The sequence below is a fragment of the Desmodus rotundus genome, chromosome 2 (genome assembly GCF_022682495.2).
Source record: "Desmodus rotundus isolate HL8 chromosome 2, HLdesRot8A.1, whole genome shotgun sequence".
NCBI lineage: Eukaryota > Metazoa > Chordata > Mammalia > Chiroptera > Phyllostomidae > Desmodus > Desmodus rotundus.
Genome location: NC_071388.1, coordinates 98730974 through 98747981, shown reverse-complemented (window position 1 = coordinate 98747981; position 17008 = coordinate 98730974). Strand labels below are relative to the sequence as shown.

At 38.9% G+C, this 17008-nt stretch overlaps 1 protein-coding gene across 5 annotated transcripts in view; it reads left to right on the top strand.

Moving 5' to 3' along the window:
- POLQ (DNA polymerase theta) overlaps window positions 1-17008 on the top strand; it is a 143580-nt gene that overhangs the window by 36812 nt on the left and 89760 nt on the right. For all 5 annotated transcript variants that reach the window (XM_045185961.2, XM_024578062.3, XM_053918417.1 and 2 more), the window contains 3 exons: window positions 9746-9939; window positions 10830-10954; window positions 12748-12991. In XM_045185961.2, coding sequence (XP_045041896.2) covers window positions 9746-9939; window positions 10830-10954; window positions 12748-12991 — 563 coding nt within the window. The remainder of the gene's footprint in view (window positions 1-9745; window positions 9940-10829; window positions 10955-12747; window positions 12992-17008) is intronic.

Genomic DNA, 17008 nt, shown 5'->3' with positions numbered 1-17008 from the left:
CCTTTCTCAGGTTAAGGAAGTTACCTTCTATCCTTAGTTTAATAGATGTCTTTATCATGAGGGTGTTAAATTTTGGCAAGTGCTATTTCTTCATCTATTGAGACCATCATGCATTTGTCCATTCTATTGATATAGTATATTTCATTCATTGATTTTCAGATGTTGTATTAATCTCGAATTGTCTGGGTTAATACCACTTGGTCATGTTGTACAATACTATTTAAATATAGCTAGATTTGGTTTGCTAGTACTTTGTTGAGGATTGTTGCATTTATATGCAGAAGATATATTGGTCTGTAGTTCTGTTTCCTCACTTTGTGTGGTTTTGAAGTAATATTAACTTCATGAATAACATAGGAAATGTTCCCTCTTCTGGTTTTCTGTAATACAATTTGTGTAGGATTGCTGTTAATTCTTATTTAAACATTTGGGAGATTTTGCAGTTAAACTATTGGGTGGGCCTGGACTTTTCTTTGGAGTAAATTTTTTGATTATTAGTTCAATGTCTTTACTTGTTATAGACTACTCAGATTTTCTATTTTTTTCTTGAATCAATTTTGAAAATTGCAGTATTTTCAAGAATTTGTCCATTTTATGTAGGTTATCTAATCTGTTGGTGTTTATTGTTTATAGTATTTCCTTATAATCTATTTTTTTTCTGTAAGGTCAGTAGTGTTGTCCCTCTTCTATTCCTGTTTTTTTGTAATTTTAGTCTTCTCTCCTCATTTCTTGATCATTTCTTGATCAAGCTAGATAAAGGTATTTCAATGTTATTAATCCTTTTCAAAGAATTTTTAATAGTCTTTAAACAAGGAGGCTTTAGACTGAGGTGGCTCTAATGCCTTTGGTAGCTTATTTGAGCCAACCAAACCTAAGCCAGAGTCACTATGCTCAACTCTGAGAAAGTGAAACTGAACCACCAGTCACCAACAGCCAACTACTCTTGCACAGATAAGGCAATTGCCTAAGCTCTAACCAATCAAATCATTGCTTTGCTTTGCTTCAGCATCTTCTCTATAAAAACTTTGCCCCTAGCTTGTATCACTGGAGGGCTCTTAATCACCTTTTGTTTGGCTCTGTAGAATTCAAATCAGTATTGGCTCAAATGAACTCTTGAAAAAAAATTTTCTTAGTATGCCTCAGTTTAACAGAACCTATTTTGGTTTAGTAGATTTTCTCATTTTACTCTGTTTTATGAATTTCTGCTCTTTATTATTTTTCACTTCTTTCTTTAGGTTTACTTTGCCCTTCTATTTGCAGTGTCTTAAGGTAGAAGATTAATGTTGATTTGAGATTGTTTTTAATATAGGCATTTATAGGTCTAAATTTTCCTCAAAACACTACTCTCCCTTCATTCTATAAGTTTGGTATATTATGTTTTTATTTTCATTCACTTCAGGGTACTTTGTAATTTCTCTTATGATTTCTTCTCTGACATATTATTACTTAGTAGTATCTTACTTAATTTCCACATCGTCAATCTCCAAAATATTTTATTTATTTCTAATTTCATTCCATTGCTGGAAGTTATACTTTGTAGGAGATATTCCTACAAAGTATCCTACAAGAAGAATGTGCGTTCTGCTGTTGTTAGATGAAATTCTACTGTTGTCTGTTAGGCCTAGTTTATTTATTTACTTTTAAAAAGATTTTATTTATTTATTTTTTTAGAGAGAGGGGAAGGGAGACAGAGGAGAGAGAGAGTAATAAAAATGTGAGAGAGAAACATCGGTGGATTGCCTCTCGTACGTGCTCTGACTGGGGACTGAACACAAAACCCAGGCATGTTCCTTGACCAGGAATCAAGCCCTGACTGGGAATCAAACAGTGATCTTTTGATTTGCAGGATGCTGCTCAACCAACTGAGTCACAGGCTACTTGATTTAGAGTGTTGTTTTAGTCTTCTGTTTCTTGTTGATCTTCTGCTTAGTTGTTCTATCCATTGCTGAAAGAGGGGGCACTTAAGTCTTCAACTATTATTATTTTTTTTCAGAAATGCTAATTGCATCACTTTGTTTTTCTTAACTTTAATTCCCTTTAACAAGAGAATTACATACATATCCACTCTTGATATTAACTTTTATACTTTTACATTTAAAATATTACTATAAATATTATCTTATCTCCTTTGGAAATTACATTTACATTTTTTGTGAAGAACTATTAAAAACTAATGAGAAGAGATTGGTTTAAAGAAAAATTACATAAACATCCATATATAAAGGAAGGGGTTCTCAGAACCATTGAATACATAAAATAAATAATACAGCATTTTCTATTTATAGCTCCCCACCAAGACAATAAAGTACTAAAGACAGAGTCAACAATATATTGGTATTGCCAATGGCTCTGGTGTTACCTAATTGGCTACTTTTCACCCCATAGTCATAAGAAGCATCTGTAAAGGTATATTTCTGTACTACTTTTTGTCCCAGAAGCCTATGGGGCACAGTTAAAGAAAAAGTAACAAAGAGATAAAAGTACTAACAGAGAAAGGTTTTCAAGAAATGCTAAATTTGTTTTAACTGAAATATGGCTAATTAATGGATTAGTATGCATTATTAAAACTACCTATCATAAATTTCACTATCAGAATACATTCAGATATTTCCAATTTATTTAACATGTTTTTAAAAAAAAATTTGATATATTTATTGATTATGCTATTACAGTTGTCCCATTTCCCCCCCTTCACTCCACTCCATCCTGCCCACCCCCTCCCTCCCACATTCCCCCCCTATAGTTCATGTCCATGGGTCATACTTACAAGTTCTTTGGCTTCTATATTTCCTACACTATTCTTACCCTCCCCCTGTCTATTTTCCACCTATCATCTATGCTACTTATTCTCTGTACCTTTCCCCCCTCTCTCCCCCTCCCACTCCCCTGTTGATAACCCTCCATGTGAGCTCCATTTCTGTGGTTCTGTTCCTGTTCTAGTTGTTTGCTTAGTTTGGTTTTGTTTTTGTTTTAGGTGTGGTTGTTAATAACTGTGAGTTTGCTATCATTTTTACTGTTCCTATTTTTATCTTCTTTTTCTTAGGCAACTCCCTTTAACATTTCATATAATAAGGGCTTGGTGATGATGAACTCCTTTAACTTGACCTTATCTGAGAAGCACTTTATCTGCCCTTCCATTCTAAATGATAGCTTTGCTGGATACAGTCATCTTGGATGTAGGCCCTTGCCTTTCATGACTTGGAATACTTCTTTCCAGTCCCTTCTTGCCTGTAAGGTCTCTTTTGAGAAATCATCTGTCAGTCTTATGGGAACCCCTTTGTAGGTAACTGTGTCCTTTTCTCTTGCTGCTTCTAAGATTCTCTCCTTCTGTTTCATCTTAGGTAATGTAATTATCATGTGCCTTGGTGTGTTCCTCCTTGGATCCAGCTTTTTTGGGACTCTCTGAGCTCCCTGGACTTCCTGGAAGTCTATTTCCTTTGTCAGACTGGGGAAGTTCTCCTTCATTATTTGTTCAAATAAGTTTTCAATTTTTTGTTCTTCCTCTTCTCCTTCTGGCACCCCTATAATTCGGATGTTGGAATGTTTCAAGATGTCCCGGAGGTTCCTAAGCCTCTCCTCATTTTTCCGAATTCTTGTTTGTTCATTCTTTTCTGGTTGGATGTTTCTTTCTTCCTTCTGGTCCACACCGTTGATTTGAGTCCCAGTTTCCTTCCCATCACTATTGGTTCCCTGTACATTTTCCTTTGTTTCTCTTAGCGTAGCCTTCATTTTTTCATCTAGTTTTCAACCAAATTCAACCAATTCTGTGAGCATCCTAATTACCAGTGTTTTGAACTGAGCATGTGATAGGTTAGCTATCTGTTCCCTGCTTAGTTGAATTATTTCTGGAGCTTTGAAGTGTTCTGTCATTTGGGCCATTTTTTTTTTTTTTTTTGTCTTGGCACGTCTGTTATGTAAAGGGGCGGAGCCTTAGGTATTCCCTGTGGCAGGGTAATGGTGGTTGTTGCGCTGTGATGCTGCATGTGGGGGAGGGGCTGAGAGGGAGCAATGGCGCTTGCTCCACTCCCCACCAGATTTCAGGCACTACCTCCTCTACCCACAATCAAACTGGGCCCTTCAGGTGCCGATTTCCGAGTGGGTGTGCTTGTGCACACTCTTAGCCCCTGTGGGTCTCTCCAACGAACTTTCCTGTGAGGCTGGCAGTTTCTCCTGCTGCTGTCCCAACCCCCACGGGTGTTTTCGATCAACGGTTTGAGGCTTTATTTCCCCCGAGCTGGAGCCCTAGGTTGTGTGGTCTGCTTCATCCCGGTTTATCTGTATGCGAATGTGGGGTCGCAGGGTCTGCTAGTGGTTGGACTGCCTGCCCCATTCGTCCCACACTCCGCCAGTCTTGTTCCTGCCATGGCAACGCGAGTCCTCTCCACCCCGGCTGCCCATCTCCGCCCCTCCTACTGGTCTGGATGAATGTTTATTTTTTATCAACTTGATGTCGGACTTCCTTGCCCTTTGATTTTCTGTCAGTTCTGGTTGTGCAAGGAGGTGCAGTGTGTCTACCTACGCCTCCATCTTGGTTCTCTATTTCTTCTTCTTAACACAGTCCCTTTAGCATCTATTATAGTGCTTGTTTGGTGGAAATGTACTCTTTTAGCACTCCCCTTTTTAAAAAAATCTGTGAAGTGTTTTATTTCACCTTCCATTTTAAATGAAAGCCTTGCTGGATAGAATAATCTTGGTTGCAGGTCCTTGCTTTTCATTACTTGGAATACTTCATGCCAATCCCTTCTGGCCTGTAGTGTTTCTGTGGAGAAATCAACTGACAGCCTTATTGGAGCTCTGTTATAGGTAACTAACTGTTCCTGTCTTGCTGCCTTTAATATTCTCTCTTTGTCTTTAAACATTGCAATTTTAATTGTGATGTGTCTTTGTGTGGATCTTTTTCAGTTCATCTCGATTGCGATTCTCTGTGCTTCCTGAACTTATGTGTCTTTCTCCTTTACCAGGTTAGGGAAGTTTTCTGTCATTATTTCTTGAAACAGGTTTTCTTTCACTTGGCTCCCTTCTCTTTCTGGTATCCCTATGACACAAATATTGTTACAACTCATGTTGTCCCAAATTTCCCATAAACTATCCCTTTTCTTTTTAAGTATTTTTCATTATGTTGCTCTGGCTGGGTGATTTTTTTCTACCTTGTCTTCAAAATCACTGATTTGATCCTCTGCTTTGTCTAGTATGCATTTCATTCCTTGTAGTGTATTTTTCATTTCAGATATTGCATTCATCATTTCCAACTGTTTCTTATCTTAGTTTCTATATTTTTATGCTATGTAGTTCTCATTAAGTTCCTTCTGTATTATTATAGCCATTACTTTGAACTCTATGTCTCATAATTTGCTTGCCTCAATTTCATTTAGCTCTTTTTCTGAGGAGTCCTCCTTTGCTTTTGTTTGGAGATTGTTTCTGTATCTCCCCATTTTAGCTCTTTCTTTATTGTTTGTTTCTTTGTATTATATAGATCTACTTTGACTCCCTGTCTTTCCGGGGTAGCCTTATGTAGTAGGAGTACTGTGGGACCCAGTGGTGCAATTTCCTTGATCTCCTGAGCTGGATGCTCTTGCAATTTCCTTTGTGTGGGTTATGTGGACTCTCCTGTTGTATTTGCATCCTCTTATTTGTTGGCCCTTTCTTTGGTGATGTCTCCCTTCTGGCGGTGATTGAGAGGCTCAATCCCCACCACATCTTGTATTCTGTTGTACAGGGGCTGACAGAATAAAGCAAAACAACACAAAAAACAAAAACAAAACAAGCAACCCCACCACCAACAGCAAAATCCATGACAAAAGAGCAACAAAAATAAAAGTGGATAGAGAAATTAAATAGTAAATAAAGGAAAAAAAAAAAAGGAAAAAGAATGGGAGAAGACCAAAGCCTAGAAAAGTGATTATGAGAGGAGAAAAGAGAACTAATACAAGTCATGAGTAGAAAGAGGAAAATAGGAAATGGGGACAAAGAAAGAGAAATAATAACAAAAATAAGAAAAGCAAAGGAGAAGGGAACAATGGAGTAATCAAATGGTAAGGGTAAAATAAGAGAAATGAAAGAAAAATCACAACAACAAAATTAGAAGATAAAAATACAAAAAATAAAACGGACATGGAAAACCAAAAATACCAAAAATAATGAAAACGAGTAAAGTGGAATTTGTCTCAGCAGAGTTTAGTGCTTGCCTCCTGGGTCCTTCCTTTGGCTACAGCTCTGCTGTTGTTTGACAGAGGTGTAAGCCAATGTCAGGTGCTGTCCATGTCTAGCCCTTGGCAACCTTTACAAAGCTTCAAGTGATCCACAGTTTGTGGCTGATTACTCCAGGCTTCGCTATGCCCAGGAAGGCCCAGCTGCTCTGAAAAGTCAGTTTTTATCAGTACTGGGTGCAGGGGTATGTCAACAAATGTCCCAAGGCACTGCAGGATCTGCCTTTCCCTGACTCTGCCTGCCAGCTTGTGGTTAGTCTCAGAGTAGTCACAGACCCAGCTGTGTCTGAAAGGACATCTGGTGTAATCAGGGTGGAGGGAGGGCGTCTTCTGGATCTCCCCTTTCTGGATTCCCAGAAAGGCTCCTGGGAAGCACCTTTCTGACTTCTGGAAAGATTGTGGTGTGTTCTCCTATCCATGAACCACTCATCTAAGTCCATCCGGGATTATTTCCCTGAACTTGGCGGGGCAGGGCCCCTAGTAGGCTAGTGGTTGAGGCCTCTAGAGCCCAGATTTTGGGTCTACCAGAAACCAGGACAGTATTTCTATGGCTGTTGCATGAGGGGGATGTGCCATCCTGGGTCCCAGGAGAGTGTATGGAAGCATATGGAAGTGTATGGAAGTGTATGCACCCTAAAGTCATGCAGATAAACCGGGAGGAACAACTAGGGAGTGAGACAGACCATGCAACCCAGAGTTCCAGTACAGTGAAATAAAGCCTCAAAAACCTCTGACTAGAAACACCTGTGGGGAGTGAGGTGGCAGTGGGAGAAACTCCCAGCCTCACAGAAGAGTTCATTGGAGAGACCACAGGATCCCAGAATATACACAAATCCACTCACCTGGGAATCAGCACCAGAAGGGCCCACTTTGATTGTGGGAAGTGGGGAAAGTGACTGAAAGCTGGCAGACAGCGGAGCAAGCGCCACTGTTCCCTGTCGGACTTTTCCCCTACATACAGCATCACAACACAGCCACGTGGGTTGCCCCGCCCTGGTGAACACCTAAGGCTCCGCCCCTTACTACGTAACAAGTGCGCCAAGACAAACAAACAAAAGAGGCCCAAATGAAGAACAGTTCAAAGCCCCAGAAAAAATACAAATAAGCGGTGAAGAGATAGGCAATCTATCTGATACACAGTTCAAAATACTGGTTATCAGGATGCTCCAGGAACTCACTGGGTACTTCAATAGCATAAAAAAGGCAGCAATGAAAGTTGCATTATGTGAAATAAAGAAAAATCTACAGGGAACCAACAGTGATGGGAAGGAAACCAGGACTCAATGGTTTGGAGCAGAAGGAAGAAAGAAACATTCAACCAGAAAAGAATGAAGAAAGAAGAATTCAAAAACATGATGAGAGGCTTAGGAACCTCTAGGACATCTTTAAATGTTCCAACATCCGAATCATAGGGGTGCCAGAAGGAGAAGAGGAAGACCAAGAAATTGAAAACTTATTTGAACAAATAATGAAGGAGAACTTCCCTACTCTGGCAAAGGAAATAGACTTCCAGGAAGTCCAGGAAGCTCAGAGAGTCCCAAAGAAGTTGGACCCAGGGAGGAACACACCAAGGCACATGATAATTACATTACCTAAGATGAAACAGAAGGAGAGAATCTTAGAAGCAGCAAGAGAGAAGGACAGTTACCTATAAAGGAGTTCCCATAAGACTGTCAGCTGAATTCTCCAAAGAGGCCTTACAGGCAAGAAGGGGCTGGCAAGAAGTATTCCAAGTCATGAAAGGCAAGGGCCTACATCCAAGATGACTGTATCCAGCAAAGCTATCATTTAGAATGGAGGGGAAGATAAAGTGCTTCTCAGATAAGGTCAAGTTAAAGGAGTTCATCATCACCAAGCCCTTATTATATGAAATGTTAAAGGGACTTATCTAAGAAAAAGAAGATAAAAATATGAACAGTAAAAATGATAGCAAACTCACAGTTATTAACAACCACACCTAAAACAAAAACAAAAGGAAACTAAGCAAACAACTAGAACAGGAACAGAACCACAGAAATGGAAATCACATGGAGGGTTATCAGCAGGGAGGGGGTGGGGGGACAGTGGAGGAAAAGGTATAGAGAATAAGTAGCATAAATGGTAGGTAGAAAATAGGGAGAGGTTAAGGATAGTATAGGAAATGTAGAAGCCAAAGAACTTATATGTATGACCCCTGGACGTGAACCAAAAGAGGGGAATGTGGGTGGGAAGGAGTGTGCAGAGAGGAGGGGAAGAAAGGGGGGAAATGGGACAACTGTAATAGCATAATCAATAAAATATATTTAAAAAAAATAGTGGCTTTGTTTCCAGTGGGCTCCATCTTTCCCCAGCAGAAAAAAAGCCTCACAGCCTTTTACCGCTCTGTGTTATGTGGGCAGCTGTTCTTGGGTCTGGCCCTCTGTGCTTGGGAGCTCAGTCTGTGGTCCCTGCTTTTCATAGGGAAGCTCCCACAGCCATGCCACAACCTTGGCTCGCTGCCCGTGTGAATGGGGCCAGCCCTTTCACATCTCTGCCCTTCCTACCAGTCTCGAGGTGATTTTTGCCTATCCTTGGTTAAAAGTCTCTTTTTCAGGTAGTCTTTGGTTTATTTCTGGTGACTGCCCCCTCTTTTAATTTATTTCATGTTTATTTCTGGGAGGAGGTGCATGACACATCTTCCTGCTCTATCACCATCTTTACATCCTCCTTAACCATCATTTCTTTAAATTATTTGGTTCCTTTCTATTTTCTTCTGATACTTTCATTATGTATATGTTGGTGCAATTAATGCTTCCCACATTTCTCTGTTCATTTTTCTTCCTATTTCTTTCCTCTCAGATTGCATGATCTCTATTGATCCGTCTTCATGTTTGCTGATTCTACCAACTTGCTTCTGCAGCTGAATCTATAGTGAATTGTCCATTTCAAATAGTATACTTTTTAACTCCAGAATTCCTATTTATTTTGCTCTTAGTAAAAAAATTGTTTCTTTCTCTTTACTCATATTTTCTACTTGATGAGACATTATCGTAGATCTTCCTTTATTTCATCAAGTATGGTTTTCTTTGTTCTTTGGCCAAATTATAATGTCTGCTTTGAAGTCTTTGTCTGATATTTCCAATATCTGGGACCTCTCAAAGGTATTTCTTTTGCCTGCTTTTTTTCCTGTGTTTGGTACACACTTTTCTGTTTCTTTGCATGTCTTATAGGTTTTATTTTATTGTTGAATTCCCCTTACTCCTCTTTCTATTTTTCTAATTCTTTTTTAGAAATCATATAAAATACTTAATGTACTTAACACCAGAATATTGAGATTAAAGTATCTGTGAGTAAAGTTCTTAGACTCTGTAAAATCTAGACTGTGTGCTTAGTAGGTCTATTACTTTTCTCTTGGCTATGAGTAGTTTATGAATAAATGAAGTTTGCATATAAAAGAGGTATTATCAAATTTACAAGTTTTTCAAATACTGAGGCCTTCATTTTTAATATGACATTAACATTTATTTGTTCCTTTTGTGGTACAGTAATTTTAGCTAATGAATGGTGCTTCTTCCTTTTAGGTTACACCTATGTTTGAGGATTGGACTATCATTGATTGGTATCGATTCTTCTGTTTATGGGAGAAGTTGCCAACCTCTATGAAACGGGTGGCAGAGCTGGTGGGAGTTGAAGAAGGGTTCTTGGCTCGCTGTGTGAAGGGAAAAGTAGTAGCCAGAACTGAGAGACAACACCGACAAATGGCCATCCATAAAAGGTAAATATCAAGGAGCCTGGACTACCTAGTATTTAACACAGTATTAGATGTGCAGCAGATACCTAGTTTATTGTAGTCACATTCTCTGTCATTAAAATCGAAGTTCTGGTGGCACATAACACGATTTTTCAATATACTGTACTTTCTGAATTTATTAACATTTTAGTTTCTTCTTGCCACTTGTAGTTTAGAAGCCATTATATATGAACACCTTTTAAAAATAGAACATTTAATTACTTCTCCTTAAAGAAAATGTGAGTCAGGATGCTTTAAGGAAAGGAAGGATGTTCCTACAATCTTTAAAAGTGATTCATTACCAGTAGGGAAGAGCTAATTAAAAGATTCAGATGGGGAATTGCATAGGCTTTTAGCTTTTTTCAAATATAATACAATTGTTTTTTTAAATAGTATTATTTATAACATAGTCAAGTGAAAATTCTGTAAGGACTTATATACCTGGATTATTTGTGGCACTATTGCCTTCTGAATAAAAATTATTTTTTATACTCTCATTCTGTCACTTATTGAAATATGATTAGATGATCCATATAACTGTGCATCAAGTGTTTTAAATTTTTGTGCCATCACACTTCTTGAACCACATCTTATTTCTCAAAATTAGATTGTGTTAATGAAACATGGAGGAAATCTTTTTGTTATAGAGATATTAAGTACTTCGCTATAGTTTTAGTATATGTCAGATCTTACTTCATAAATATTGAACTCAGTCTTTGTCCACTAAACCTATGTCTTGTTAGGAATCTTCTCAGAGTGTATACCTTCTGTTGTCTTTTTTTTGGTTCTTACTTGTTTCGCAACATATTATTATATAATCCTTCATAGTAGACATAAGTGATCTCTCATCACGCTTTTGGTGATTTACTTTCCAGGTTTTTTACCAGTCTTGTGCTATTGGATTTAATCAGTGAAGTTCCCTTAAAGGAAATTAATCAGAAATTTGGATGCAGTCGTGGGCAGATTCAATCTTTACAACAGTCAGCTGCTGTTCATGCAGGTCAGTTAAACAAGGTTTTCCACATTTCTGTAAGACTGTAGTTTGAGGTAAAGTTAAGATTACTTTTATTTTTCAAATTCCATTTTATTGTAGGCTTCTCTTTATTGTAGGAGATTGTGTCAAGCCATAACTTTGTTCAGTCCCCTAACAGCATCAGAACACCTGAAACTACGGCTCCTCTGGGCTCCATTGCCCTGCTAGAGATGACTGGCACCTAGCTGGGTCTGGACCTTAGTGTCCCCTTCCATTCCTTAGCAACCTGCTGACCACCCTTTTGTTTTGTATTTTTCTTTATTTTTATTTTTCCTCCAACCTGTTGCAAGAAGAAATAGACACAGTTCTCAGCGATCTCCCTTTTCTAATCTAGTTACTACTGGTTAATAGTTGCTATTGAGGAGGAGGAGGAGGAGGATGGCAAATGGAGAGGGATTTCTGGACTTCTGTCTGACTGTTCTAAATTATTATCTCTTGTCTAAGGAAACAGCAGTCTTGCTTAATAAAATTAAACCCATATTCTGTAAACTAGGCAGACAGAAAAGTTATGGATCTGATTTTACCAAGAAATCCTTATAAGTCCTTAGGAAGGAAACCCTGGGCTGCTGGAGAGTGTGTGTATTGTGAAGGTGTGGGCTGTGTGTGAAAGAGCAGTGACAGACGGGGTGGCAGTGGGGGGTGATACAAGGGAGAAACTCACTCTTCAACTTGCTGGCATCAAAGATCTCAGATTGCCTTTGGGGTTAATGTTCTCATAGGAAAGTGACTTGGCACTTGGCTGCTCTGGCCTCTTGATTTCAAGTGTCTGGCTATTGAGCTGGGCAACATTTCTTTGCAGAAAATATCAATGGCAGCTTTGCTTTTTGAAGTTTTCTTGGCACTTAAATATTCAGATCAGCTCCCTTGTTTTTCTCTAGGTGGAAATAGCTCCTCATCTGTTTTTAAGAGTTCTTTCTTCCTTAAAAAAGGAAGAGAGAATGAAAGAAAGGAATGAACTAAGATGAGGGTTTTTTGTTTTGTGGTTATGTGCTCCACCTTGTTTTTTTCAAATATCAAGTACATAATTGAGAATAAATACCATATGATCTCAACTTTAACTGGAACATAATCAACAAAAGAAAAAAGCAAACAAAATATAACCAGAGACATTGAAGTTAAGAACAATCTAACAATAGCCAGAGGGGAGTGGGGAGGGGATAGTGGGGAGAGGAGTTTACAGGAGCTACTATAAAGGACACATGGACAAAACCAAGGGGGAGGGTGGAGGCGGGGGAGGGAGGTGGGTTTGGCTGGGGTGGGTGGAGGGATGGGGAGAAAATGTAGACAACTGTAATTGAATAACAATAAAAATTAAAAAAAAAAAGAATAAATGACCTGGCTGGTGTGGCTCAGTGGATTGAGTGTCACCTGTGAACCAAAGGGTCGCTGGTTCGATTCCCAGTCAGGGCACATGCCTGGGGTATGGGCCAGTTCCCCAGTAGAGGGCATGTGAGAGGCAACCACACAGTGATGTTTCTTTTCCTCTCTCTCCATCCCTTCTCCTCTCTCTAAAAATAAATAAATAAAATCTTAAAGAAAAAAAGAATAAGTGAGATGAAATTTAATGTTTAGCATGTTTGTTGGCCAGTTAAGTAGGCCTTTAACATATATCTACTTTCTTCTTAACTTACACCTTGGGCCTGTTGAACTTTACAATTCTCCAGGGAAAAGGAAACAATGAAATAAAAGTATATCTAGAGAAATAGAGAATTGATCTATAAAGAATTTTTAATTCATTAAATATTCTATGCATATTCTAGGGATGATTACAGTATTTTCCAACCGCCTGGGCTGGCACAACATGGAGCTACTACTTTCCCAATTTCAGAAGCGTCTTACATTTGGCATCCAGAGGGAGCTGTGTGACCTCGTTCGGGTGTCCTTACTCAATGCCCAGCGAGCCAGATTCCTCTATGCTTCTGGCTTTCTTACTGTAGCAGATCTTGCCAGAGCAAATATTGCTGAGGTGGAGGCTGTTCTGAAAAATGCTGTGCCTTTTAAAAGGTAAGAGTGTTCCCCATCTGTAGAGGGTCATTAAGTGGAAAATCAAATCAATTTGTAAATAATAGGTACTGCATTAAAATATTTTTCTCTTTGATAATGTCATGGTATAGTTGATGTATATAGAAGAAAATGTGGCTGCTTTATCCCTCTTTAAGATTATTTTTAATTTTTTATACTTTTAAAATATTTCATGACTTAAAAGACATTTCTAAAAGTACCATAATTTTTCCCTTAGAAAGACTGAGTAAATGTAAGGTACTGATGCTTTCTGCTTTGATGGATTTAGATTTTCAGTGTATATCCAGGGCTCGTCTTAGACTTTCTTTAGGCAAGAGCACTTTAGAATGTACTCCTCTTGAATGTCCTTTGGAAACTAGTTCTTCAAAACAATTGTGAGAAGACTATTATATACATGTTTGTAACCAGTTCAAAAGTGGTCTGGACTCACCATATAATCAATGAATAGCTTAAGTATTTTCTTAAAAACTCTTCCCTGAACTCACTCTTACATGAAACTTCAGCCAGATCCATTGCTTTAGGCACTTACAGGTTCTAACAGTTTTATTTTCAGATATTAAAGTTTTGTTCTAAATTTATAAAAGCATCAGTTTCATTTCCATTTCAATGTTTCTTCCCTGCCACTCAGTTTAGGCCTGACACGGGCTCTGAAACTTGTCACATGTATGGGAAGGGATGGGGTGTAGTCAAAGGAGCAGCCCCACCAGTGCCACCTCACACTGTGATCTGCTTCCTGCATTCTACTGCTGCCCCGCGATATGGCCCCGTGATATGAGCTGCATCCGGCAGGGCTGTGGGTCCATAGCCAGCAACCTCTACCTGGATTGTGTAGGAAGGAATTGTGTGGAGTCTTAGGAATGGAACCTAGGGAGAGAACTGCCACAGTGGGGGGCCACTGTAGAGGTCTCCCTAGGGCCATACCCAGGGGAGTTGTGGGGCTGGGGCCACTCCTGTGACCTCAGACCAGAAGAGCAACTGGTATGTGGAGTGCAATTTTGTCACTTTGGGGTGTGCTTCTGGCTGAAGTCTACTTGGAGTATGCTTTAAAATCTTCTTGTAAAAGTGCTGTTCTCTTCTGGAGCCTCTGATTTTTGCAGAATCTTTGGATATATTCATACCTGCTTAGAAATATGTACTGTTACTTCCTGAGGTTAAAAAAAAAAAATCAGTTGTGGCAGTCTCTCTGTGGTAACAATATGCCATACATCATGCTTGACCTTTCCAGGGAGTCATCTGAGGGCAGTACACATTAAAAAAAATGTACTTGGTAAAAGCTGTTTAACATATTTTAGAATCATTTCATATTATTCTAAGACTGTTACTGTCATGGCTATGCCTCTTCTGAAAGCCCAGAATGTTATAGACCAAAATTAGTGACAAATCAAGTTCATGTGCCTTCTCATGTGACACACTGAGAAAGACACGTTACTCCTGGAGTGTTCTTTATAAAAATGTCTAATGTGAGTCAGACAAACCTAAATGGACAGACATTCTACAAAATAATTGGCTAGTACTTTTCAAAACTATCAAGGCCACGAAAAACAAAGACTGAGAGCTATTTGTAATTACAGGAGGATAAAAAAGACTTGAGAACTAGTATAGCACCTTGTATTTTTGATTGGTTTAGAAAAAGAAAGAGGAACAATTGGTAAAATTTGAATAAGGTGTGTAGATTAGGTATAGTTTTGCATTAATATTAATTTTCTGAATAAAAACAAGTGTATCTGGCACCTGGCCGTCCTTTGCTTTTACTAGTTGGTGTATAAGGGTCAGATAACCTCATTCAGATGGTCTCAAACAGTTTACTAACAATCTGCAATGAATTACCTTGTGCATGTGTGTTTTCATATTGTTGGTGGTGAGTAAATTCACACACATGGGATTTCCAAAGGTGAATGCATATGCAGCTTTATTAGATTCCAAATTCCCTGCACAGGGGTTGAACTCTTACAGCCCTATTACCCACAGCCTCGCCAACAGAATCCACTGTTAAGGTTTTCATTTTACCAGTCTGATAGATGAAAAACTGTATTTTAGTGTGGTTTTAAGGTACATTTCTATAATTGTGAGTGGTGGTGAATATATTTTTCATGTCTCAGGATTATTTTTTATATCTTTGTAGATTATCTGGTTATATCTTTTCCTTATATTTCTTATGGATTTTGGTCTTTTTCCTCTCCTTTTTTAAAAGTATATTTTATTGATTATGCTATTACTATTGTCCCATTTTTTCTCCCTTTTGCTCCCCTCTGCCCATTATCCCCCCTTCCTCTAGCATTCCTCCCCATTAGTTCATGTCCATGGGTCAACATACAACAAGTTCTTTGGTTTTCCCACTTCCTGTACTATTCATAACCTCCCCGTCCATTTTGTACCTAACATTTATGCTTCTTATTCTCTGTACCTTTTGCCCTATTCTCCCCCTTCCCACTCCCTGCTGATAACCTTCCATATGATCTCCATTTCTGTGCTTCTGTCCCTGTTCTTGTTTGCTTAGTTTTTTTCTTTTGTTTGTTCTTTTTTTAGGTTCAGTTGTTGATAGCTGCGAGTTTGTTGTCATTTTACTGTTCATAGTCTTGATCTTCTTCTTTTTCTTAGATAAATTCCTTTGACATTTCATACAATAAGGGCTTGGTGATGATGAACTCCTTTAACTTGACCTTATCTGGGAAGCACTTTATCTGCCCTTCCATTCTAAATGATAGCTTTGCTGGATAGAGCAATCTTGGATGTAGGCCCTTGCCTTTCATGACTTTGAATACTTCTTGCCAGCCCCTTCTTGCCTGCAAAGTTTCTTTTGAGAAATCAGCTGATCGTCTAATGGGAACTCCTTTATAGGTAACTGTCTTCTTTTTTCTTGCTGCTTTTAAGATTCTTTCTTTATCTTTAACCTTTGGCATTTTCATTATGATGTGTCTTGGTGTGGCCCTCTTCTGATCCAACTTTGAGACTCTCTGGGCTTTCTGGACTTGTATGTCTATTTCCTTTGCCAAATCGGGGAAGTTTTCTTTCATTATTTTTTCAGATAAGTTTTTAGTTTCTTGCTCTTCCTTTTCTCCTTCTGCCTCCCCTATGATTCAGATGTTGATACATCTGAAGTTGTCCCAGAGGTTCCTTAGCCTCTCCTCATTTCTTTGAATAATGTGAGTTTTTTTTTTCTGTTCTAGTTGAATGTTTATTTCTTCCCTTAGTTCCAAATTGTTGATTTGAGTCCCAGTTTCCTTCTGTTCACTGTTAGTTCCCTGTGTATTTTTCTTCATTTCACTTTGTATTAGCTTCACTTCTTCCTTTATTTTGAGGCTGTACTCAATCATTTCTGAGCATACTGATTATCAGTGTTTAGAATTCTGCATCTGATAGGTTGGCTATCCTCTTGTCACTTAGTTCTTTTTCTGGAGTTCTGATCTATCATTTGGGCCATATTTGTTTGTCTCCTTTATTTGTTGGTACACCTGTTATGTTGTAAGGGGCGGGGCCTTAGGTATTCATCAGGGTGGCGCTGTATGTTCGCCAGTGGTCAGAGAGGGAACAGTGCCACTTGCTTGGCTCTTGCCCACTTTCAGTTACTTCCCTGCTTTCTGCAAGCAACTGGTTAGAGTAATCTTGGATTACTGGATGTAGAGTAATCTACATCCAAGATTACTCTATCCACTTCCAGTTGCTGCCCTGTTGCTGATTCCCTAGTGGGTGGGCTTATGTACCTTCTTGCATCCTATGGGACCCTCAAATGGACTCCTGAGAGAGTGGCAGTTTTCCTCCACTGAAACCCCCAGAGTTTTTTATAGCCAGAGGTTATGGGGCTTTATTTTCTGGTGCTGGGACCCTGGGTTGTGTGGCTAGGATTGCTGGCTCCTCAGTTGTTCCTCCTGGTTTTTATCCACACACAAATGTGGGACCATGTGGTCTGCCAGCTGCCAACTTGCCATGCATCCCCTCCACCCTGGCTGCCTGTCTCTGCCCCTCCTGCCAGTCTGGATGAATGTTTATTCTTTAACTCCT